The following is a 26,745-nucleotide window of genomic DNA, read 5'->3' as shown; positions in this document are numbered from 1 at the left end:
TAGGATTTAGAAATACATATAGATCTGAACCAGAATCTTGAATTGAACATTTAACTTTGATGCCACAAGATAATCAAAGTCTAAATTCTTACAGGAACAAAATACTAGGATACCAATTACAGTGAATTTTAGGCATTCACTATCCTTAAATTTAATACTGTGCTATTTACCAACAAGAAACTATGGTTTCCAAAAGTCAGTTTATTCAGTAAGCACTAAATGAATGCCAATATCACAATACTGCTTTTGTTTTTGTTTTTGAAAAGAAGGTTCCAAATATTCAAATATTTTCATCTAACTGGGAACACAGCCACATATTTATATAAGGAACATCCTATCACCATGCCCCACACACTGCAACAGAAGAGATCCACAAAATCTTAAATGTGTTTCTGTAGAGGTTCCTAAGAGGTTCTGCTTTCTTCAGAAAATCTTAATTTTTTCTATAAAGAAAAAATTTCTTTGTATGGCAAATGACTGCTCACACCTCCAGTTTATCAGTTTTCTACGTTTAGGGCATTGTCTAACCAAGTTTTTAAAAAGAACACACACCAAAGATGATGTGACTGCAAAAATGGGACTGAGTCTCACAATCTACAACCAGAAGTCAGTCTCAATGCTCAATACAAACAATATAAATTGTGGTTATAAGTGCTAAAGACAGGAAAAGCAGTTTAGAATTAATCAAGAAACACCTAGATCGGTTGTTTTGCACTGAGTATGAAGGAGGTTTTAGAAATTGACAGAGAAGACAGATCACCTGCGAGATATAGGAGAAATATATACTGGAATAACTTGTAGCCTAGGGAATGTAAATCGATTTTATAAAACAGAAAAAAAGGCAACTGGGAGCTTGTGACAGTGGAATTACTTGATGAAATGACTATTTGAGGAAAATCATTTCAACAATGGGATCTTGAACTACTATAGAATTTGTCACAGGTTACAGGAGGAAGGAAATAAAACAATATCTTCATAAAAGCAATCTCACATTTTATCACTACAAGGTCATATTTATCATCTACTTAGGACTAGGGCAACCTGATAAGTAAATATTCAAAGAAGAAACTAAAAAAAAAATATTTTAAAAGATTACTCCATGATCAATTCATATACGACCTACAGTCTATATGAAATCTTAATTCCCCCCACCAAAAAAAAAAAAAAAAAAAAAAAGAAAAGAAGATAGGGTCACAAATAAGAGAAGGATCTAAGAGAAAGAATCAAAAACTAAAATGAAAGTTAAAAGGTTACCTGTGCTCACCCACAAAATACAATGGTGAATGTTTATATCCGGAGTCCACAGAAAAGGACTTTCCATACTTCAAAATATGCTGCTCCAAATCTTTAAATCAAAAACAAACCAAAACAAATTCCCCCACAAAACAATAGCCCAAATACTCACCATATTGTTAACATTCTTTAAGATAGTGGTGAGGCCGCTGATAACCAAAGAAAACTTGTATTTGGAAATATTAATAAGACATTCCTTGTTGTGTTCAGTACTGACTTTGGTATGCGTGTTCTGCTGTCCTGTTTTTATTGGAAGCTAAGGGAAAAAGAAAATGTTAGCTTACACATGAAAAGGACTAAAAAGAATGATTTCTCACTGAAAATCATGAGGTTTGAGGAAAATTCTTATCAGTCACGGTTACCTACATTTGTATCTCAAACTCCAATTTTCAATATAGATTAGCATTTCTAGCAAATCTACAACTCTCTTGAAATTTCAATTTTTGTAGCTTTCCGTCTGGAAATTGTAAATCTCTACCTACAAAATTAAAACTTTACCCAGCATTACATAAGAGAGATGATGACTCACAGAAATAGAGCTATTTCCTTGTAGCTAAAAATTATTTCAGAGAATGCATACAATCCTTTCCCTTAAACACTGAACTCTTAAAACAACAACAGACCAAGAAAATCTATGCCCCAGACCTCTAATCAATTAATGGGAAATAAGTGCAGATCGTTCAGAAATGAGAACTGTATAACCAGGAGTAAACACAGTAAGACAAACTCAGGTAAGACGATCACCCACAAGTACACAGTTGAGGGAGTAACAGAACAACAAACAGTTAAGTCTCATGGAAAAAATCTCTCTTAAGGTCGCCACATTTACATTTATCTGAGAATGAGTTAAGTCACGTTGCCAAGAAGTTCATCTCTACTCCGTTCAAAAGGAGCATTTTCTGGGCACCTGGGTGGCTCAGTCGGTTAAGCACTCAACTTCAGCTCGGGTCATGATCTGGCAGTTCGGGAGTTCAACCTTCATGTCAGGCTCTGTGCTGACAGCTCAGAGCCTGGAGCCTGCCTCCAGATTCTGTGTCTCCCTCTCTCTCTACCCCTCCCCAGCCCCACTCAAGCCCTCTTAAAAATACACATCAAAAAAAAAATAAACAAATAAAGTATCAAACAAAAGTAGCATTTTCCATTGAAAGTATCATGAATATATTTACTGTTTAAATACTAGATCCTGGGGCGCCTGGGTGGCGCAGTCGGTTAAGCGTCCGACTTCAGCCAGGTCACGATCTCGCGGTCCGTGAGTTCGAGCCCCGCGTCGGGCTCTGGGCTGATGGCTCAGAGTCTGGAGCCTGTTTCTGATTCTGTGTCTCCCTCTCTCTCTGCCCCTCCCCCACTCATGCTCTGTCTCTCTCTGTCCCAAAAATAAATAAACGTTGGAAAAAAAAAATTTTTTTTTTAAAATAAATACTAGATCCTGCTAACGCTAAGAGAACACCGCTGAGGTTCCTCTGTGAGAAAACAAACCTGCGTCCAGCATTCTCATTTTTAAAATGGTGCAACTAAAGGTGGAAAGAGACCCAATGACATGCGCAAGTCTGCCTAGTCAGTAACAAGTGACTAACTTGATAATAAATACTAAATAAAAGAGAGGAAGACTTTTTAGGGTTAGAAGGGGCAGAACAGGAGCTACAGAATTACATAATGTTAATTTTAAAGGTTGGTGGGGGGCAGCGTGCTGAATCTGAAAGGGGCTTTTAGAAGAAGGCAGCGGCTGCAATGTAACTTGTAAATCTCCCCAACTCCCTCTGTTATGGTTAATTTTATACCTTAACTTGACTGGCTCATAGGATGTACAGATATCTGGCTAAACATCATTTCTGGGTGTGTTTCTGAGGGTGCTTCCAGATGAAATTAGCATTTGAATAGGTGAACTCCATAAAGCAGGGGACAAGGTACCCACAAACCCCAAAAAACAAGCAAATAGCAACAAACCACTTAGAGCTACAAAACTGGTGTGGTATTAGTATCTCTGCAAAAGAAAGCTGAATGTATAATGGGTCCAACAAGAGGAAAATACCAAAATTCTATTCCACCCTCAATGAAAAGTACAACAGGCCAACTTAAGAACATTCACTGACAAAAAAAAAAAAAAAAAAAGAACGTTAGCTGAAACACAGGGGGCTTTCTGCATATTGCAATTTGCACATGAGTGCGAAAGGTCTACACTAATGCCTGAAGAGAACAGAGCACACTTTAAGCCACCACTGTCTAACAGAACTGTCTGTGGTGAGATTATACTATATCAACAATGCTCAATACAGTAGCTATAGCCACGTGTGACTACTGAGCACCTGTTACATGGCTAATGCACATGAGGAATCAAATGTTTACTTCTATTTACTTAAATTTAACTTTAATTAGCCACTGGACACCACCGGGCAGCACACTTCTAAACTAACCAGCTGAAGAAGCACCCCCTTTTAGGGCGAAGCCCACACTGAGAAGAAATTGCTGAGATTCACTCCAATAGGGACAACGGGGCAAAGGAAAAAAGGCCACATAAAGGTGGTAAAAAGGAAGACAGCTAAGGAGCTCAAAAAGGATGAGATGATGTATCTCATTTCATGAAAGTAACAGAAGAGCTCTAGAGCCACGAAGATAAAAAGCTCTCCTGGCTCACAGCTCCCTCTCACCAATTCAGGAAAAGTAAGTTCACATAGAAAGAATGTGGTCAAATCACATGTGAAGTCACTATGAGAAAAAATAAGAGACAGAATAACGTTGCAATAGAGAATGAAAGCGTGCCAGAAAGTCACGTTCTAAGGTACCTCTGTTGAGGCAAATAGGAGCCATCAGAGATTTGGGTTGACAATGAGGTCTGAAGTGACAAAACCGAAGACATGAGGGGGCCTGAAATGCCTAAGTGGTGGAAAAGGGTTAAAAGGTAAGCCAAAAACTTCTGAAAAGCAAAGCAGAATTTTAAAGTCTCACAGCCTCAGGAAGACAAAAAATTAGACTTCAGAACCTGCTAGTGGAGGGGACCCAGTAAATATACCCAGCTTTCAACCATAAGCTTTGGAGGGTTACATCCTACATAAACAGGCAAACTGCAGCAACTGGAACTCTTTTTTTTTTTTTAAGTTTATTTATGTATTTAAGTAATCTCTACACCCAACATGGGGCTTGAACCCACAACCTTGAGATCAAAAGTAGCATTCTCTACCAACTGAGCCGGCCAGGCATCCCAGCAACTGGAATTCTTATACATTACTAGTAGGAGTGTAAGTCAATAATTGTTTTGAAAAATGTCTGGCATTATCTACTGAAACAGAACATATACACATTTAGCAATTTCACTAGGTATATACCTATACCTTAGGTGTATTTGTATATATGTTCACCGAAAGATATGTACGAATGTTTAAAACAGCCCTTTCATAAACTGAGAACACTCCAAGTGTCTATCAATAGCAGAAATGTTTTTTTCAAAAGCAGTATATTCAAAGAAAAACTGTATACCAATAAAAATAAATGATTTACAACCGTAAGCTTAGTCTCACAAATATACGAATGAAAAGAAGTCAGAACAAAATGTCACTTACTGTGTGACTTTGTTACACAAATTTCAACGACATGCTAAATTCAAGTCAGGATACTAGAGACCCTTGGAAAGAACAGGTAATGACTAGAAGGAAATGCAGAGGAAAGAAGGACCTATTGATTGCCAGCACTATACAAGTTCCACTGATGTGTTCACACTGTCAACATTTATTAAGCTGTATATTTACATACATTTGTACATCCTTCTATATGTGTAAGTCAACATAAAGTCTGTTAAGTATATGTTATTTATATCCATGAGTTCATAATGATACTAAAAAAACTAAAACAAATTCTGGAACAAATGAAACCCGAATCTAGGAGAAGCAAGGTAATGATATAATCATTCTTAGTGAAGACAGAGGAATTGTAGCAGACGCTGATGTGCTGCCCAGCTCCCCTTCGGGGAAGGACTTGTTGCCTTAACTGCTAGCAGTGCTCAGTCAGTCCTTCAGGGACTGCCTCAGCCGCAAAGAATGATCCTACCTAAGGGAAACCCTTCCTGGGCAGCCCACATCCAACGACCAACTGATAGGGCAATATAAAGGCCTAAGCACCTCAGCCCAATTCTGGGCAACTCAGAAGAACCAATTCTAGCATCAGAGCTCCCGAAAGGAGATGAACAAATACTCTGGTTTCTCTTCGGATCGTATAAATCTTTCAGTTTTCACCAGACCTACACTGCACCATGAATTCTGCATCTGTCCAATCCTCCCTCCTCCCAGGTGTTGATCCCAAAGGAAGATCTTAATGAACATCCTACACTAGGCTTCCAGGGCAGCTGGCTGCAGGTGCTCAGATGGGATTTTAAAGCTGGCAGTGAAGGAAAAATCGTAACTACAAAAGCAATGAAACTATAAGAGTATTACTAAACCCTTTGCTCACTGGAAGAAAAAATAAAAAAGATAACAAAAAGCTGATTAACTGCCAATTAGAAGCTAGGCATATAAGCCAAAAGGTCTCTCCAGAAGCATATAAAGATGGTCTCCTTTCTTACAGCAGGAGGACAGAGAAACCCAAGGACCAGAACCAACACTTAGTTATCAGAGTTGCTGGGCTTCAAAGAAGGTTAAATGCCCTACAGGACACATCTGCTATGCCGAGACCAGAGTCCTGAGGGTTAAGAATAAGACTCTGACAAATGAATGCAAACAAGTGAACTGTGCTCCCCCAAAATCTCGTATTTCCAGGTTCCCCTGAACCCCCCAGTCTACAATACTAGCCCATCACTGCTTACTAAGAGGAGGCACTCCACAAACTCATTTGAAGACAATTCAAAGGCTTCTTCCCTATAAGACAACAGATGTTCCCCTCAGGATTTGCCACCATCTACTCTGCTGGCCAAAGGGGATATGAGGAAATTTTCTGAGTGATGAAACTTCTTACATCTTGACCATGGTGATGGTTACATGAATACGTGCCATTTAAATGTCAAAACACAGAATTAAGCTGGTATAAATTCAAATGAGAGTGTTGTAACATTAGGATGTTAAATGTAATCCCCATGGTAACCACAAAGAAAATAGCTGTAGAATACACAAAAAGGAAATGAGAGAGGAATTTAAACATTTCACTACAAAAAATAAACACAAATGAAAACAGTAATGCAGAAAATGAGAGACAAAAAAAGCCATAGGGCATAAGGAAACCAATAGCACAATGATAGCAGTAAATCCCTTCTTATCAGTAATTATTTTAAGTGTAAATGGATTAAGCTCTCCAATCAAAAGACAGAGATTGTCAGAAAAAATAAAAAAATAATTTAAAAAATTAAAAAAAAAAAAAAACCCGCATGACCCAACTACATGCTGCCTATGGGAGACTCGAGAGCTAAGGACACAAACATGTTGAAAGTGAAAGGATGGAAAAAGATATTCCATGCAAGTGGTAACCAAAGAGAATACTCTGGTTTCTCTTCGGATCGTATAAATCTTTCAGTTTTTACAAAGAGAGTGGGGGTAGCTATACAAATTATCAGACAAACAGACTTTCAATCAAAACAAGTTATGGAGGACCTTCCCCTCTCTTCTTCAGCGCTGCCTGTGAAGGTGGCAGCCATCTCCTATATGGCATCATGTTCACCCTCAAACCTCTAGTCAAGTCCAAGATCATTAAAAAGAGGACCAAGAACTTCATCTGGCACCAGGCAGAACAATATGTCAAAATTAACCATAACTGGTGGAAACCAGGCATTGACAATAGGGTGTAGAGAAGATTCAAGAACCAGATCTTGATGCCCAACTTTGGTTATAGGAGCAAAAAGAAAACAAAGTACATGCTGCCCAGTGGCTTCCAGAAGTTCCTAGTTCACAACATCAAGGTGCTTGAAGTGCCGATGTGCAACAGATCTTACTGTACACAGATTGCTCACAGTGTCTCCTCCAAGAACTGCAAGGCCAAAAGAGCAGCCCAGCTGGCCATCCGAGTCACCAATCCCAATGCCAGGCTGAGTAGCAAAGAAAATGAATAGACAGCTTATGTGCATGTAGTATTTGTGTTAACAAAATCATAAAACTATAAAAAAATATATGAGACAAAGAAGGACACTGTATATTAATAAAAGGTTCAGTACAGCAAGGAGATATAATAATTATAAACATTTACCCACCTAATGACAGACCATCAGAATATAAGAAGCAAAAAATGACAGAATTAAAGAAAAAATTAGTTCTGCACTAATAGTTGGAGACTTCAATACACCACTCAAAATAATGGAGAAACCAACCAGACAGAAGAAAACAGACGACTTAACACAATAAGCCAACTAGACCCAACATACATACACAGAACATTCTACCAAACAATGGAATATGCATTCTTCTCAAGTACATATGGGACATTTTCCAGGATGACCACGTGTAGACCAAAAAATTACGTCTCAATAGATTTTATTTTTTATTTAAAAAAAAACTTTTTTTAATGTTTATTTTTGAGGGAGAAAAAGAGCACAAGCAGGGGAGGGGCAGAGACAGAGGGAGACACAGAATCCAAAGCAGGGTCCAGGCTCTGAGCTGTCAGCACAGACTCGGGGCTCGAACCCACAAACCATGAGATCATAACCTGAGCTGGAGTCAGATGCCTGACCGACTGAGTCACCCAAGCAACTCGACATCTCCATAGATTTTTAGAGGATAGATATCATACAACATATCTTCTCCGACCACAGTGGAATGCAGTTGGAAATCAACAACTGGAAAATTCACAAAATTTCACAAAATTGTGAAAATTAAATATACTTTTTTAAAAAGTTTCAGTATAGGGGCGCCTGGGTGGCGCAGTCGGTTAAGCGTCCGACTTCAGCCAGGTCACGATCTCGCGGTCCGTGAGTTCGAGCCCCGCGTCAGGCTCTGGGCTGATGGCTCAGAGGCTGGAGCCTGTTTCCGATTCTGTGTCTCCCTCTCTCTCTGCCCCTCCCCCGTTCATGCTCTGTCTCTCTCTGTCCCAAAAATAAATAAACGTTGAAAAAAAAAAATTAAAAAAAAAAAAAGTTTCAGTATAATTAACTAACATACAGTATTATTTTAGTTTCAGGTGTACCATATAGTGATTCAACAGTTGTATACACTATTCCGTGCTCATCATAATAAGTGTACTCTTAATCCTCTTCACCTATTTCACCCATTCCCCCCACACACCTTCCCTCTGGTAACCATTAGTTTGTTCTCTGTATTTAAGAGTCTGTTCTTTGGTTTGTCTCTTTTTCTTTCTTCATGTGTTTTGTTTCTTAAATTCCATATATGAGTGAAATCAGATGGTATTTGTCTTTCTCTGACTGACTCATTTCACTCAGCATTATATACCCTCCAGATCCATCCACGTTATTGCAAATGGCAAGATTTCATTCATTTTTTTTGAAAGAATTTTTTTTTATTTTTTTTTATTTTTATTTTTTTGAGAGAGAGTACATGGGAGAGAAGCAGAGAGAGAATCCCAAGCAGGCCCTGCGCTGTCAGCACAAAGCCCAACACAGGGCTTGATCCCACAAACAGTGAGATCATGACTTGAGCCAAGACCAAGAGTTGGACACTTAACCAATCGAGCTGCCCCAGGTGCCCTGATTTCATTCATTTCTAAGGCTCAGTATATTCCACTGTGTGTGTATTTGTGTGTGTATGCCACTTCTTTATCCATTCAGCTATCAATGGACACTTGGGTTGCTTCCATATCTTGGCTTTTATAAATAATGCTGAAAAAAACATACGATGCATGTTTTTTGAATTAGTGTTTTCTTTCTGAATTAGTGTTTTTGTCTTCTTTGGGTAAATACCCAGGAGTGGAATTACTGGATCACATGGTAACTCTATTTTTAACTTTTTGAGGAACCTCCACACTGTTTTCCACAGTGGCTGTGCCAGTTTGCATTTCCACCAACAGTGCACGAGGGTTCCTTTCTCTCATCCGCACGAACACTTGTTTCTTGTGTTGCTGATTTTAGCCATTCTGACAGGTGTGAGGTGATATCTCATTGTGGCTTTAATTTGCATCTCCCTAATGGTAAGTAATGTTGAGCACCCCTTCATGTGTCTGTTGGCCATCTGTATGTCGTCTTTGGAGAAGTGTCCGTTCATGTCTTCTCTCCATTTTTAATGGATTATTTTAAACAATACACCTTTAAGCAACCAACGTTTCAAGAAATCACAAGACAAATTAGAAAATACTGACATATGAAAGTGTAAATACAACATGCCAAAACTTGCAGGATGCAGTGACAGTAGTGCTAATGGGGAAATTTATAGCTATAAACATTTACATTAAAAAACAAGAATATTCCAAATCGACAGCCTAACTTAACCCAAGGAACTAGGAAAAGAAGAACAAATGAAATACAAATCTGGAAGAAAAAAGGTAATAATAAATATGAGAGCAGAGATAAACAAAGTAAGAATAACAAAAGCAGGGAAAATAAATGAAACCAAAAGTTGGTCCTTTGAAAGTATCAACAAAATTGACAAACTTTTGGCTAAATGGCCTAAGAAAAAAGGAAAAAGACTCAAATTATTAAAATCAGAAATAAAAGTGGGTACATTATTACTAGTACTACAGACCTAAAAAAAGATGTTAAAGAGTGCGATGAACTGTATGCCAAAAAATTTTTGAATAAACCTAAATGAAATGAATAGATCCTTAGAAACACAAAACCTACCAGGGCTAAATCACAAAGAAATAGAAAATCTGAGTAGACCTATAACTAGTGAGAAGATTAAATCAGCAATCAAAATTCTCTCAACAAAGCTCTGGACCTGATCACTTTACTAGTAAATTCGACCAAATATTTAACGAGGAACTAATACTAATCCATCTTAAACTTTTCCAAAAAATTGAAGAGAATACTTCCTAACTTATTCTATAAGGCCAGCATAACCCTGACACCAAAGCCAAAGACACAAGAATATCACAGACTGATATCCCTCATAAATACTGATGCAAAAATCCGCAACAATTATTAAAAAATTCTGCAGCATATTAATAGAATTATACACAAGACTAAATGGGATTTATTACTGGAATGTGAGAATGGTTCAACATATGAAAGTCTATGTAATATCTACATCAATAAAGGGAAGGGAAAAGACCACATGTTCATCTCAATTGCAGAAAAAGCATGTGATAAAATTCAACACCCTCTCATGATAAAAACACTCAACAAAGAGAAGGAATAGAAGGAAACTACCTCAGCATAATAAAATCCATATATGAAAAACTCAGAGCAAACACAGTACTCAATGGGGACTGAAAGCTTTTTTTCCTAAAAACAGGATCAAGGCAGGTGCCCATTCTCACCACTTGTATTCAACTTAGTACTGAAGTTCTAGCCAGAGCAGTTAGGCAAGAAAAAGAAATAAAAGGCATTCAAACTGGAAAGTCAGCTGTTCTCAGATGACATGATCCTGTATGTTAAAACCTCTAAAGATTCCACTACAAAAATCTGTGAGAATGGATAAAGGAATTCATCAAAGTAGCAGGGTAAAAAGTTAACACACAAAAATCAGTTGCATTTTAGACAGTAGCAATGAACAATCTAAAAAGGAAAGCAGCAAACAATTCCACTTATGACAGAATCAGAAAGAATAAAACACTTGGGAATTAATCTAACCAAGGCAGTGAAACTTGTATACTGAAAACTACAAAACACTGCTGAAAGAAATTAAAAACGGTACAAATAGAAATACATCCTATGTTCATGGATTCAAAGACTTAATACTCTTAAAATGTCAATACTACTGCAAAGTGATCTACGGATTCAATGAGTCCCTATCAAAATCCTAATGCCATATTTGGAGAAATAAAAGAACCCATCCTAAAATTCATACGGAATTTCAAAGGACTATGAATAGCTGAAAGAATCTTGAAAAAGGTAACTCTTAATTTCTGCTCAAGTCATGATCTCACAGTTGGTGAGTTTGAGCCCCGCCTAGGGGAGTGTGGAGACTGCTTGGAATTCTCTCTCTCTCCTCTCTCTCTCCCTGCCCTTCCCCCACTCTCTCTCTCTCAAAATAAATAAATAAACTTAAAAAAAAAAGACACACATACAGACCAATGGAACTGGTCTATTCTGTTCCACTGGTCTGTACGTCTGTCTTAATTCCCTCACATACATGGTCAATAAATTTTTGGCAAAGGTGTCAAGACCATTCAATGTAGAAAGGACAGTCTTTTCAACAAATGGCACTGAGAAAACTGGGTATCCACATGCAGTGGAATGAAGTTGGACCCCTACCTAACACCATATACAAAAACTAACTCAAGGGGTGCCTGCCTGGGTGGCTCAGTCAGTCGACCATAAAACTCTGGGTTTCGGCTCAGGTCATGATCATAGGGCTTGGGAGCTCGCTTGGGATTCTCTCTCTCTCCCTCTGCCCCTCCCTAACTCGCACATGCTCTTGCTCTAAAATACAAAAATTAAAATATATCTATCTATATCTGTATATATAGATAGATACAGATAGATACAGATACAGATACAGATATAGATATAGATATATCCAGAGTAAAAAGGCAAGCCACAGAATGGGAGACAGTATTTGCAAATCATATATCTGAGGAGATTAATATCCAGAATATAGAGAGAACTCCTAAAACTAAACAACAACAACAACAACAAAAATTTAAAAATGGGCACAGGACTTGAACAGACATTTCTCAAAGATACATTAATGTCCAATAAGCACATGAAAAGATGTTCAATATCACTAAACATTAGGAAAATGCAAATGGAAAACTACAATAAGATACCAAGTCACATCCATTTGTACGGCTATTACCAAAAAAACCAGAAAACCAAGAAGTGTTGGTGAGGATGTGGAGAAACGGAACCCTTGTGTGCTGTTGGTTAAGCACGTAAAATAGGACAGCCAATGCTATGAAAATACCTTTAAAACATTTAAAATATAATTACCACATGATCCAGCAATTCCACTTCTGGGCATATATCCAAAAAGAAAATCGAAAGCAGGGTTCAAAGGGATATTTGCACACTCATGTTCATAGCAGCATTATTCAGAGTAACTAAAACACAGAAGCACCCCAAGTGTCCATCGATGGATAAAGGGATAAGAAAATTTGGTATATACATACAATGGTACATTATTCAGCCTTTTAAAAAAGGGAGAGGGTATTCTGCAATATGCCACAACATGGATACACCTTGAGGACATTATATAAATATATAAATAAGCCAATCACAAAAAGACAAAATACTGTCTGATGCCACTTATATGAATTACTTAGTGTACTCAAAAGCAAAAGAAAGCACAATGGTGATTGCCGGAAGATGGAGAAAGGGGAGAATGGGTTATCATTTAACAGGTACAGAGTTTCAGTTGTACAAGATGAAAAGAGTTGTGGGGATGGATGGAGTAATGGTTGTGCAGCAATGTGAATGTATTTAATACCACTGAACTGTATACTTAAAAGTGGTTAAGATGGTAAACTTTATGTGTATTTTACCACACCAAAAAAACTCAGACTGCACTCTGAAAAGGGTGAATGTTACCATATGTAAATTATACATTAATTTCTTAAAATCTGAGATCAAAGAATTCTAACAAAATACTTATTGAACATGTACTATGTGCCAGGTAACAATGTAGCGCTGTGAACACGAAGAGGAATAAATGTATCCTTCAGGTACCAACAATTCCGAAAATCTCCTCTAATCGCTCTTCTCTCTGAACAAAGTTAGTCGTCCTTGGGCAATCTCTGCATTCACGGGCTATCCTGCCGAGGACTACCACAATGACTGCTGATGACTAAAATAGCCCCAGACTGTACACACCCTGTACAATCCTCTCCCTTGACAGAGAGAAGCACTTTCAAATACAACGTGATATCCCTTACATGATTATTACATTTTGTGGCAAAAGGGACTTTGCAGATGCAATTAGGATCCCTCATCAGTTGACTTTGAGGTAATCAAAAGGGAAATTATCTCAGCTGAGCCTGTCCTAACCAGGCGAGCCATGAACGAGATCTGAAGCAGCAAAAATGCTTTCTGTTGTCCTTGAAGAAGCAAACTACCACACTGTGGGAACGGTCACATGGCAAGGAATAACAAGCAGCCCCTAGGGGCTGAGAGCCTCAGTCCTACAACTGTAAGGACCTAAATTCTACCAACAACCAGTGAGCCTGGAAGAGGACCTCATGCCTCAGATGAGATGGCAGCGCTGACAGGCGACACCCTGATTTCAGCTTGGTGAGAACCTGAGCAGAGAACTCAGTTAACCACTGCCCAGATTCCTGACCCACAGAAACCGTGACATAATAATTTTGCGTTGTTTTAAGCCACTATGCTTGTAATAGTCTTCTTACAGAAGATAGAAAATTAACACCAAATCTGCATCTTCAAATGTGTTATCCAAATGCCTATTTGGTAACTCCACACGGGTATCTTGTAGGCACTTCAAACTCGGTGTTTCTAAAATTTATCATCTTCCTATCATGTCTTCTATCTTAGGAACAGCACCACAATACACCCAGTTTCTCCTATCTGAGATCTGACATTCATCTTTGACACTCCTTTTATTCTCTTCCTTCCATCCCCCCTTTAGTCAGATTGGTAAAAATGAAAATACCTGGGCATGCACAACTCAGTTCTACCCTTCTTTACATGGGAACAGGCTTGCTACAACTGTAAGTATTTTCTTCTATGTCAGTCAACATGGAGTTGATCAGGAACCTAGCCCTGCACAGGGGAGTGACCAACCCTGCCTTGGACTGGGTGTTGTAAGTCAGCCCAATTCTAAGATTTAGTTACTAGGCCCACTTAGGTCTCCAACTTCATAATGATGGGGGGGCGGGGGGGGGGGCGGAATACACACACACACGTATATGCATGTGTATGTATATATATGTATGTATATATATACACACACACATATATACATGTACATAGACACAAATATATAAATATATTTATATGTTTATGTATTCTTTTCATCAATATATACTTCTAGATGATAAATTTACTTTTAATATTTATATATTTCACATATATTTTGGCCTCCATCTTTACTCTCTTATTTCTCAACTTGTTCAGAAGCAAGGCAGGGAGCTAAAAAGTATATTCAGGCCCCCAAGCTCCCCAAAACAGCACTAAAATCTGTGTAGAGGAAAAAGTCAGACTAGGGGGTAGTAAGGGACCAAGATGTTAGCAGATAAAGTGGTCAGGGAAAGCTCTCTGGAGACGTGACTTTGAGCAGAGACGTGGCTGATGTAAGAATGGGAAGACCCAGCAAAGCTCTGAAGAAGAACATTCAAAGCAGCAGTGGCAGGTAAAATGGATCTGCTGTTGGTATAAGCACGACACATTCAAAGCCTAGCAAAGAGCCCATTGTGGCTCAACCAAAGGGAGTAAAAGATGAAAACGTAGGGGATGAGGTCAGAGAGAGAAGCAGGGATGATTCGGATGATGAAAAGCCTGATGGGCCATTTTAAGAGCTTTGAATTTTAGTGTGATAATGTGGCATATTATGTTTTCCAAATATGGTCACAATCTCTCTCACCCCACATGCAGTGAGATCTTGCCACTCCCACATCAAAAAGTGGAGTCTATTTTTCCATTTCCTTGCATCTAGGCAGGTCTCATAACTGTTCTGACCAATAAACTATGGCAGAAAGGACACTGTGCCAGTTCCAGGCACAGCCCTTAACTGGCCTGACAGTTTTTCTTTCCCGCCTCCTGGAAAGCAGCTGCCATGTAAAAAGTACTTACTCTGAGACCACCAGGCTGGGAGAAGCCCAGGCCACACGGAGAAATTCTGACGAATGAAATGCCACATGGAGATAGAAGCCAGGTACTGGGGTGCCACACATGTGACTGAAGAGGTCATACTGGAAGGGATGCTCCAGCACTGGCCACCCCAGACAACAAACGCCACGTGGAACAGAGCTGAACCAGTCATGAGTTCCTGACTAGCAAAACTGTGAGCACAATAAACAGACCGTTTTAAGCTACAAAGCTTTGGAGCAGCTTGTTACGCAGCAATAGATAACAAAAAGAGGGGGAAGAAGATACTGAAGGGATGTAAACAAGGGAGTAACGTGAACTGATTTATGTTTTTTGAAGAGTGAGAAGATGTTATAATAGATTTGGAATTGAGGGATGCTTATTTAAAATGGTAAGCTGATTCTGAAGTTCATTTGAAGTAATACATTTGTGAGAATACCACAGAAAGTTTTGAAAAACAAGAACAAGAGAAGACCCACATTGCCAGGTCACTTAAACATTCTATTAAGCTCTTGTAATAATAAAACCAGGGGCACCTGGGTAGCTCAGTCAGTAAGCATCTTGACCTCAGCTCAGCTCATGATCTCACAGATGTGAAATCAAGCCCCAGGTTGGGCTCGTGCTGGGCGTGGAGCCTGCCTAAGATTCTCTCCCGGCCAGCCTCTCTCTTCCCCTCCCAAACTCAAATGCACTGTCTCGGGGGGAGGAATGATAGTAATAATAAAACCAGTACATTATGAAAATAAACTCACTAGGGGCACCTGGGTGGTTCAGTCGATCAAGCATCTGACCTCGGCTCAGATCATGATTAGGTCATGATCCACAGTTTGTGAGTTTGAGCCCCACATCTGGCTCTCTGCTGTCAGTGCAAAGCCTGCTTCGGATCCTCTTCCTCCTTCCCTCTCTGCCCCTCCTTTCCTTGCATGTGCGCACGCATGCAAAGGCTCTCTCACTCTCTAAAATAAACATTAAAAATAAAAGATTAAAAAGAAAGAGCAAACTCACTATACTGAAAAAAAGGCAAAAAAAAAAAAACCCCCAGAAACATAACTAATCACAGCCATAGAACAGCCACTAGTATGTACACAGAAATTTCACTTGATAAAGATAATATTTCCGGGGCGCCTGGGTGGCTCAGTCGGTTGAACATCTGACTTCAGCTCGGGTCATGGTCACACAGTTCTTGGGTTCGAGCCCCGCGTCGGGCTCTGTGCTAACAAACAGCTCAGAGCCTGCAGCCTGCTTCAGATTCTGTGTGTGTGTCTCTCTCTCCCTCCCCTGCTCATGCTCTGCCTCTCTCTGTCTCTCAAAAATAAATAAATGTTAAAAATAAATTTTTTTTTAGAGATAATATTTCAAGTCAGTGGTGAAAGAATGGATTCATCAATAAACCATTACCAGATCAAGGAGCTATACATCTGCAAAAAATAACTCATACCAAATTTCAAAGTATGTGTGTGCTTGTGTGTGTAAACGTATGATGAAGAACCTATGGTAAAGAAAACAAAGTCATAAAACATTAAAACTGTTAGGAAAAACACTGAAGAATAATTGCATAATACTGGTGTAGAGTAGATTTTTCTAAACAAGACAAAAACCAGAAGCCATAAAAAAAAATACTGATACATTTGCCTACATAAAAATGCTTACATTTTGCATTTAAAAAAAAAAAAGACACTAATGACAAAGAAAAATGCAAGTAACCAACAGGAAGTAAAAGAATGTACAACAACTAGAGGCCAAAAGGTTTACATAACTAATGTATAAGATTATATTCTATGTTAATAAGACTATTCAATGGAGAAACTGTTGAAATATGAAGTCATTTACAGAAGATGAGTGGTCAATAAATATATGAAAATACATTCATTTCACTAATAATTTTTAAAGTCTGAAATAAAATTAGACCATTTGGGGAGTGGGGGGGGGCTCTCTACATTTTTCCAAAATAAAGCTAAGTGCCATTAGAACACATATGAAGAAAATGACTATCCCTGGGGTGGGTTAAACAAAAACAAACAAAAATTTGAACACCATAAAAAAAAAAAAAAAAAAAGATAAGGTAATTATATTTGGAGGTAAAAATGAGATGATTTTTTTCCTTTTCTTTCACTTTTATTACTTTCTCTTATTTTCAATTGGCATGTATTACTTTCCCAATTGGGTAAAAAGGAAGTTAAACTATTTTTTTCAACATTTCATGCTACCTTAAATAAACCTTTGGATATTATGGCAGAAATGGAAAGGGTCTAAACTCCATGAAGAAAACTAATCATCTTTTAATAATGATCTGTATTAACAAACTGTAAGCAACTTAAGATACAAGATTTCAACAAATAAGAGGATTTAGCAAGAGAAGGCAAAACATGAAGCAAAGCACTGTGAACAATGGATAATCTGTTTCTAGCTACACTCAGAAAATTCTTCAAAAGGTCACAGGCTAAAATTTTTGCCTCTGTGTACATTTAAACCAGTTTCTAAAAGGCCTCTCAGACCATGATGGAATTGGGGTGACGTTAAAATTCACTTAATATAAATGTTCATCAATTAAATGAGAGAAAAAGCAAAGAAAAATATATCACACTGGGCAAAGAAGCAACTAGAAAAAAATATATTAGGAAAAAAAGACCCAAAGGCTCTGGATACCAACTAACAAACATCAATCAGGAAAATGTATAAATATTTATTCTGGTTATACTGACATATTTCCCAAAGTAGACACAACACCAGTGGTATGTAATATGAGTTTATATGGCACCTAATTAACTTTAAAAATGTTAAGTTTCACATTCATCTTAACGCGTGACTTAACATTATTATTATATCAAACCCATGATTACAAAGATATCATACCTTTGACAAGACTAAGTGATAAAGGGAAGCCAACTTAAAGTCGTGAAGCAAGGTAAATGACATAGTTTATGGCTAAAATGACAGTACATGAAGGACAGAAGTGAGGGAAACACTGTGGTAACATTTTGAAATGCAAAACCAAGCTCATAAAACAGATGACTAAATAGTCAACTGTTGTTGTTTTTAATATGGATGCTATAAAGACATTCAGGGGCAAGGAGATTAGCATGGAGCCAAACCAGTTTTCCCAAAAGGTGAATTCCAACATCATCCTCCTCTAAACACTTCTTGCTTTTAGTTTCTTTCCTTCCTACTATTCTGAACTTACGGATTACCCAAGTTTTTCCATACACAGAAGTCCCTGATTCACAAATAAAGAACCTATTTATACCAGTAGCTCCAACAACTAACGAAGCTCCAAAAAGCAGATTCCCAAAGGCCCTTTCCAGATTCTCCAGATATCTACTACCACAGCAGGGCAAGATTTATTTCTGTCAAACATAAACTTGGATCACGTTGTTCCAATAAAAAATGCTGGCTCTTCATTTTCCCCTCCTCTCTCTTTCCTTCAGTACACTAATTCAGTGCAAAAGCCATGAGGAGGGGCAGAGCAAAGTAAGCACCTACGTGTGTTGGGGCGGGAGGGGATGCAGGAATCAGAGTAGGCGGAGTAAGGCGCCCGTGTGGAGGAAATGTAGCATGAGCAGAGTGAAGAGGCTGTACAGATGTGGAAGGCAGCCCAGTAAAGGGTGCCAGGGCACGCCTCAGGTAAAGAAAGACTCCCATACACAGGGCAGCCAGGCACAGGATACTAGAATACAAGCAAAGTGAGAAGGATATGTATACAGGAGAGCAGGCCATATAGGGTGTCAGGGTCAAAATGGGATACGGAGGGTGCCCATAATGAGGATAGCCCAGAATTGGGTGTCAAAGCCCGAGTGAGACAAAGAGACGAGAGAGTGGGGCCCGGCAGTGGGTGTTGGGCTGCACTGGGCTTCTTCATGATGGGAAGGGGGATATTCTATCACAGAGTCTGAGCAGAGCGAGGAGGATATCCACACTGGGAAGCAGCACAGAGCAGGAAATATGAGCCTGTGCAAGGTAGGAAGGGCATCCACACAGGGTAGGGGTGGTATTTCAGGATAACAAGGGGTGTTGCAGCTCCAGCAGAATGAGGAGAGTGTCTACTGTGCTCGAGAGCAAGTGGTAGTGGTGAATGACAGTGATGGGATATCAGTTACATAAAAGGGGACTGATCAAATAGTACACATATTAAGAACAATGAGAGCCAGGTTTCCTACTGTCAAAAAGTTTACAAAGAAAAAAAGGGAAAAAAGTTTAAAGAACCCTCTGGTGTTAAACTAAATTAGTGGTGTGTGAACAGTTTTCAATATAGACACAAACAAATAATTATTGATAGAAGTATATACACATAACGGAGAGATGGACAAGAACACATTTATTCCCTTTCCCAGTTTACTCCACTGAGAAAACTTAGAAACAACGACAACTCAATAATAATGTGAGCACCTAGCCCTCAGATCTTGGTTTCTAAACACCATCTCCTTTAAAAAAAACCACAGCTCCTCAGAGAAATGGCTGATTCCAGCTCTGAAACACAAGGAAGGTTCTAAGAAGCCTGGAACATTCTGTTATGCCAGAAAGAAAGGAAATGCTCAAAGAATGATGAAGATATGTCAAAAGGACAGAGAGGCCAGACTGAAGGAATTCTCACTGGCCAAATATGGAACAATTTGAGCATGAAAACAAATAATGATAAAGCATACGCTCTCACATACGCTCTGTGAACCTCCTTGACTACTCCTATACGGTTCTGAAAACAACTGTAATTAAATAACCAGATGACCTTAATATACATCCTCATGCAAAAAGGCAAGTTCCATGGGAGTAGAGAAGGAAACTTTCTTGTAACCTGTTTTATCCCTCAGGGTTAGAAGTTTTAAAAGGCAATTAATAAATGCTTGCTAAATAAAATAATGAACTAGTATGTTACACTGACTTTTCCTATCTCCTTTAACAACCACCTCTTTTTTAATTTTTTTATTAATGTTTATTTTTGAGAGAGAGAAAGAGAGCATGAGCAGGGGAGAGGGAGAGAGAGAGAGAGAGAGAGAGAGAGAGACAGACAGACAGACAGACAGACAGACAGACAGAATCCAAAGCAGGCTCCAGGCTCCAAGATGTCAGCACAGAGCCTGATGTGGGGGCTTGAACCCACGAGGCATTGAGTTCGGCTCCGACCCGAGCCGAAGTCAGACGCTTAACCGACTGAGCCACCCAGGTGCCCCAACAACCACCTCTTTATTACTTAATGCAGTGTGCCTCAAACTATGGCCCAAGAACTATAGGGAGGGTGCCCCTCCCCAGAGTTTAGTGATTTCAGAGGGAAAAAACCCAACCATTTCCTTTTATCTATATTTTACAAACTTGAACCATAAAATAATATTTCCATAATAATCCTATTACTTCCTAATTGAGTGAAAATCCCCACACCATAAACCACCAATCTCTTCCCTCCCTCTAGCTCTCAGAAACCTGGAACCAGACATATACGGTAAGCAGGTAAGCAACTGGGCAGTATCTTCCTGGAGAAACTGAATGCCCCAACAAAAGACCTGTATTTGGAGGGCTTCCAAAAATAAAGCTACTCACCACCAACTCAATCTACAGTAAAGCCCATGCTCATGAGTTTCCAATTCTCTCACATTTAAGAGTAAATATTTAAAGTGAGAAGAGACAGCCTAGATTTACCACATAAGGCCTGTTAACATGAAAGAAAGGAAACCAAGTAAACATACACAAATTAATTTTGAGAAAAAAGACAATGCAGGAAATAAGAAGAAACTTCCCATACACACAAAAAAAGTTCATTATTAACATCCTAAAAGACAGTAGGAACAATTTTAGAGGATGCTATTTTAGAAAGGAAGAGAGAGCAAATGAGAATAAAGAACGTTTAGAAAGTTAGATATGACTGTATCACAAGTCCCCAACACCACCCCCAGGTTCAGTGGTTTGCTAGAAAGACTCATGGGACTCAACATATAGTCACATTCACAGCTATGATTTATTAGAGCAAAAGGATAAAAAGCAAAATCAGCGAAAGGAAAAGGTGCAAAGTCAGAGGAAACTATACACAAGCTTCTAACAGTCTTCTTCCAGTGGAGTCAGATAGAACATCCTAAATTCCTCCAGCAACAAGTTGTGACAGCACCTATGAAGTATTGTCTACCACGTAATTCATTAGAAACACAGTGATAGTGATCAGCATTTATACTGGGGGCACCCTCTGCCTAAAGCATACCTTTGTTCCAGACACCCAGATGGAAAGCAGGTATTCAGCATAAATCATGTTTGCACAGTTTGGGCACACAGAATGGCACAAGGAGTCATTCTAGTTGACGAATGGTGGAAACCATTCCAAACTCCAAGTTCCTAGATACCAGACAAAAGTCATCCTTGCAAAGAGACCTTTTTAAGGATAACATTCTCAGGCCTGCTGCATTAACCCTGCACAGATAAAATAAAACACTAAAGAGTTGGAAGATAACGTTCAGACCCTCTCCGGGAAAAAGAACAAAAGAAAACACTATGAGAAGGAAAAGGCTTTAAAAATTACATGATCAATCAATTCCAACATGTGAAAAAAAGAGGAAGGAATAAAGAAATGAACACGGCAGGAAGAAATTACCAAAGAAATATAAGAAATCTCACCTTTTGGGAATGCAACCTGGTGCAGCCACTCTGGAAAACAGTATGGAGGTTCCTCAGAAAACTAAAAATAGAACTACCCTATGACCCAGCAATTGCACTACTAGGTATTTATCCAAGGGATATAGGTGTGCTGTTTCAAAGGGACACATGCCCCCCCCCCATGTTTATAGCAGCACTATCAACAATAGCCACAGTATGGAAAGAGCCCAAATGTCCATCAGTGGATGAATGGATAAAGAAGATGTGGTATACAGGGATACAGGAGTACTGATGCATAGGGGCCCTTGTACCCCAATGTTTATAGCAGCACTCTCAACAATAGCCAAATTATGGAAAGAGCCTAAATGTCCATCTACTGATGAATGGATAAAGAAATTGTGGTTTATATACACAATGGAGTACTACATGGCAATGAGAAAGAATGAAATATGGCCCTTTGTAGCAACATGGATGGAACTGGAGAGTGTGATGCTAAGTGAAAGAAGCCATACAGAGAAAGACAGATACCGTATGTTTTCACTCTTATGTGGATCCTGAGAAACTTAACAGAAACCCATGGCGGAGGGGAAGGAAAAAAAAAAAAAAAAAACAGGTTAGAGTGGGAGAGAGCCAAAGCGTAACAGACTCTTAAAAACTGAGAACTAACTGAGGGTTGATGGGGGTTGGGAGGGAGGGGTGGGTGGGTGATGGGTATTGAGGAGGGCACCTTTTGGGATGAGCACTGGGTGTTGTATGAAAACCAATTTGACAATTAATTTCATATATTGAAAAAAAAAATAATAAAGCCAAGATGCCACCCAAGGGAAAAAAAAAAAAAAGATGTGGTGCATACACACACACACACACACACACACACACACACACACACACACACACAATGGAATATTACTCGGCAATCAAAAAGAATGAAATTTTGTCATTTGCAACTACGTGGATGGAACTGGAGGGCATTATGCTAAGTGAAATCAGTCAGAGAAAGACAAAAATCATGACTTCACTCATATGAGGACTTTAAGAGACAAAACAGATGAACATAAGGGAAGGGAAACAAAAACAATATAAAAACTGGGAGGGGGACAAAACAGAAGAGACTCATAAATATGGAGAACAAACTGAGGGTTACGGGAGAAGTTGTGGGAGGGGGGATGGGCTAAATGGGTAAGGGGCACCAAGGAATCTACTCCTGAAATCATTGTTGCACTATATGCTAACTAATTTGGAGGTAAATTAAAAAAAATTTAAATTTAAAAAATAAAAAAGAAGTCTCACCTTTAAGGTGATAACACACTGGATCTAAACTGTCAACAATGGTAGAGCTCAAAAAGATAGTTAAGATATTGAAAGAAAAACAATGCCCAGAATTCTATATATCTAGCAAAACTGCCATTCAGGAATAAAGGGGAAATACATTTTTGAAGAAAGGAGGATTAGAGCAATTATCACAACAGACCTTCCTCAAAGGAAATTCTAAAAAATGTGCTTCAAGCCACGAGAAAAATGAACCCAGAAAATTTGAGATTCAAGGGAAAAACACCAAAAAAGTTGGACAAGTAAAAGGCACATTGAAACATGGCAGAAATGAATCCAAATATATGAGCAATAACAATGAAAATAAATGGGCTTAACTCTTCGCTTAGGAGGAAAAAAAACTTTGGTTACATATGTGCTGTTTATAACAGACTAACATAAGAACACAGAAAGACTAATGATCAAAGAATAGAAAAATGATCTACCCAGCAGATACAAAACAAAAGATAATGAAGCAACATTAGGAAAACCCACTGGAAATAAGTTGCTACATACATAAGGATATAAAACCCAAATCACCTGGAAGGTATCATTTTAAACCTCTATGCACCTAATAACACACACACCCCAAAACTGACACATCTGTAAGAAAAAGTTATAAATCTACCAATACAGTGAAGGATTTTTTTTTTCAACGTTTATTTATTTTTGGGACAGAGAGAGACAGAGCATGAACGGGGGAGCGGCAGAGAGAGAGGGAGACACAGAATCGGAAGCAGGCTCCAGGCTCTGAGCCATCAGCCCAGAGCCCGACGCGGGGCTCGAACTCACCGACCGCGAGATCGTGACCTGGCTGAAGTCGGACGCTTAACCGACTGCGCCACCCAGGCGCCCCAGGATTTTTTTTTAATATAGATCTCTCAGTAATAAGATCTAGCAGACAAAAGAAAAATCAGTCAGAATTCAGAAGAGTTGAACTGCTTAATTAATAAACTTGATCAAATAACATGTAAAAATCATACCCAAGAACTAGTGACTACACACTATGTTCAAAAACACACGGAATCTTAATAAAAATAGGGCTATAGGGGCGCCTGGGTGGCACAGTCGGTTAAGCGTCCGACTTCAGCCAGGTCACCATCTCGCGGTCCGGGAGTTCGAGCCCCGCGTCGGGCTCTGGGCTGATGGCTCGGAGCCTGGAGCCTGTTTCCGATTCTGTGTCTCCCTCTCTCTCTGCCCCTCCCCCGTTCATGCTCTGTCTCTCTCTGTCCCAAAAATAAAAAATAAACGTTGAAAAAAATTTTAATAAAAAAAAAAAATAGGGCTATATATTTGAGTAGTAGGATTCCAAACTGGTCCCTAATGATCCCTGAATTCTGCTGTCCATGCCCTGTGTAATCCTCCCCCACACCCTGTGTATCAGGGTGATTCTACGTGATGAATAAAATATGGCAAAAATGAAGGTATGTCACTTCGAGAGGTCATAAAAGACTGGCTTCTGCTCTCCTCCGATCACTAACTCTGGGGGATGCCAGGTGCTATGTCACAAGCAGCCCTGTGGAGAGGCCCACGCAGAAAGGAACTGAGACCTTTCGCTAACAGCTAGCAAAGAACTGAGGCCTCCTGCCAATAGCTGTGTAAACGACTAGCTTGGAAGCAACCTTCCACCCTCAGTCAAGCTTTCAGATTACTACAGCCCCAGTCAAGAAGTTTGCCCGGAACCTCACGAAAGACTCTGAGCCAGAAACCTCTAACTAGGCTGCTACTGGATTTCTGACCCTCAGAAATCTTGAGATGATGTTTGTTGTCCCAAACTGCTACATTTGGGGGAATTTGCTACAAAGCAATAAATACAATAGCAGTAATACAACGCTCAAGCACATAAAGATAAATATGAAAGTACTAGCATCATAGAATCCATACACTGGTCACAATACAATTACAATAGAAATAACCAAGAGAAAAATAGGAAAACTTCTGAAAATCAAGAAACTCTGGCTGAAAGGAGAAGTCATAATGGAAAACAGGAAATATCTATAACTGAAAAGCTAACTATGAAAACTTGTGAGATACAACTAAAGCAGCATTTAATAAATTTATAACTTTGTAAACTTCAATTCATAAAGAAATATTCAAAATTAATGAGCTCATATCCAACTTAGAAAGTCAGAAAACACAGATGCCTGGGTGGCTCAGTCAGCTAAGCATCAGACTCTTGATTTCAGCTCAGGTCACAATCTCACAGTTCTTGAGATCCAGCACGGAGCCCGCGTGGGAGTCTCTCTACCTGTCTCTCTGACCCTCCCCCACTCACACACATGCATTCCCTTTCTCTTTCTCAAAATAAACATTTTTTTTTTTTAAGTCAGAAAACTACCTCACAACCATCAGGATAGCAACTATCAAAGAAAATAATAATAACAGAAAACAACATGTTGGTGAGGATGTGGAGAAATTTAAACTCTTGACCACTATTCACAGGAATGTAAAATGGTGCAAATGCCATGGAAAACAGTATGGTGTTTCCTCAAAAAATTAAAAATAGAATTACCATGACCAGAGGACAATGGAGTGTTATTCTCTTTAAAATCTCACCTTAAAAATAAAATTGACAAAGGTGACCAACAACAACAAAACAGAATTACGATAGGATCCAGCAATTCCACCTCTGGATATATACCCAAAAGAACGGAAAGCAAGATATCAAAAATATCGCTGCACACCCATGTTCATAGTAACATTATTCACAATAGCCAAAAGGTGAAAGCAACCCAAGTGTCCAACAGATGAACAGATATGCAAAATGTGGTATATACATACAATGGAATATTACTCAGCCCTAAAAAGGAAGGAAATTCTCACACGTTACAACATGGATGAACCTTGAAGACATTATGCTAAGCGAATAAGAAGTCATAAAAAAACAAATACTGAGGGGCACCTGGGGGGCTCAGTCGGTTAAGCATCTGACTCTTGGTTTCGGCTCAGGTCATGATCTCACAGTTCGGAGCCCCACATCGGGCTCCGCGCTGACAACGCAGAGCCTCCGTGGGATTCTTTCTCTCCCTCTCTCTCTGTCCCTCCTCTGCTCATTCTTACTCTCTCTCAAACAAACTTTAAAAAAAAGACAAAGAAAAATACTGTATGATTCCACTTATATGAGGTACCTAGAATAATCAAATTCAGAGACACAGAAAGTAAAATGTTGGTTAACAAGGACTAAGGGAGAAGAAATAAGGAAAAGTCATTTAATGGGTATAGAGTTTCAGTTATGCAAGATGAAAGTGTTCTGGAGATTGGATGCACAATGGGAATGTACTTAACACGACTCAACTATACACTTAAAAATGGTTGAGATGGATGGGGCATCCGGGTGGCTCGGTCGGTTGAGCATCCAACTCTTGATCTCAGCTCAGGTCACAATCTCATGGTTTGTTCATCGGTTTGAGCCCCACATCGGACTCTACACTGATGGCATGGAGCTTGCTTGGGATTCTCTTCCCCTTTCTCTCTGCCCCTTCCCCACTCGTTCGTTCATTCTCTCCCTCTCTCCCTCTCTCCCTCCCTCCCTCAAAATAAATAAACTTTTAAAAAAATTAACCACAATTAAAATTTAAAAGTCAGGAAAAAAGTACAGCATAACAAACCCAAAGAAGAAAACTGATAAGAGCAAAACTAACAGAAAACAGGCAAGAAAATTAACAAAGCTAAGAACCGTGTCTTCGAAATACAAATGAAATACACACAAAAAAAATAATCAAGAAAAAAGCAAAGGAACAAATAAACATTAGGCGAAAACCACAGAATATAATTTCAGTTCCCGCAGATTAAACAGATCC

The 26,745-nt window shown here is 39.1% G+C and overlaps 1 protein-coding gene and 1 pseudogene across 11 annotated transcripts in view; one reads left to right on the top strand and one right to left on the bottom strand.

Annotated features, from left to right (window-relative positions):
- Positions 1–26,745, bottom strand: part of NF1 (neurofibromin 1) — a 248,922-nt gene that overhangs the window by 194,029 nt on the left and 28,148 nt on the right. For all 11 annotated transcript variants that reach the window (XM_023243531.2, XM_023243534.2, XM_045044229.1 and 8 more), the window contains exon 2: positions 1,406–1,549. In XM_023243531.2, the coding sequence (XP_023099299.2) occupies positions 1,406–1,549 (144 nt within the window). The remainder of the gene's footprint in view (positions 1–1,405; positions 1,550–26,745) is intronic.
- LOC111557734 lies at positions 6,920–7,315 on the top strand (annotated as a pseudogene).

Source organism: Felis catus, chromosome E1, assembly GCF_018350175.1.
Source record: "Felis catus isolate Fca126 chromosome E1, F.catus_Fca126_mat1.0, whole genome shotgun sequence".
NCBI classification, from domain to species: domain Eukaryota; kingdom Metazoa; phylum Chordata; class Mammalia; order Carnivora; family Felidae; genus Felis; species Felis catus.
The sequence above is the reverse complement of the archived record's forward strand: the minus strand, read 5'-3'. Positions and strand labels throughout refer to the sequence as shown.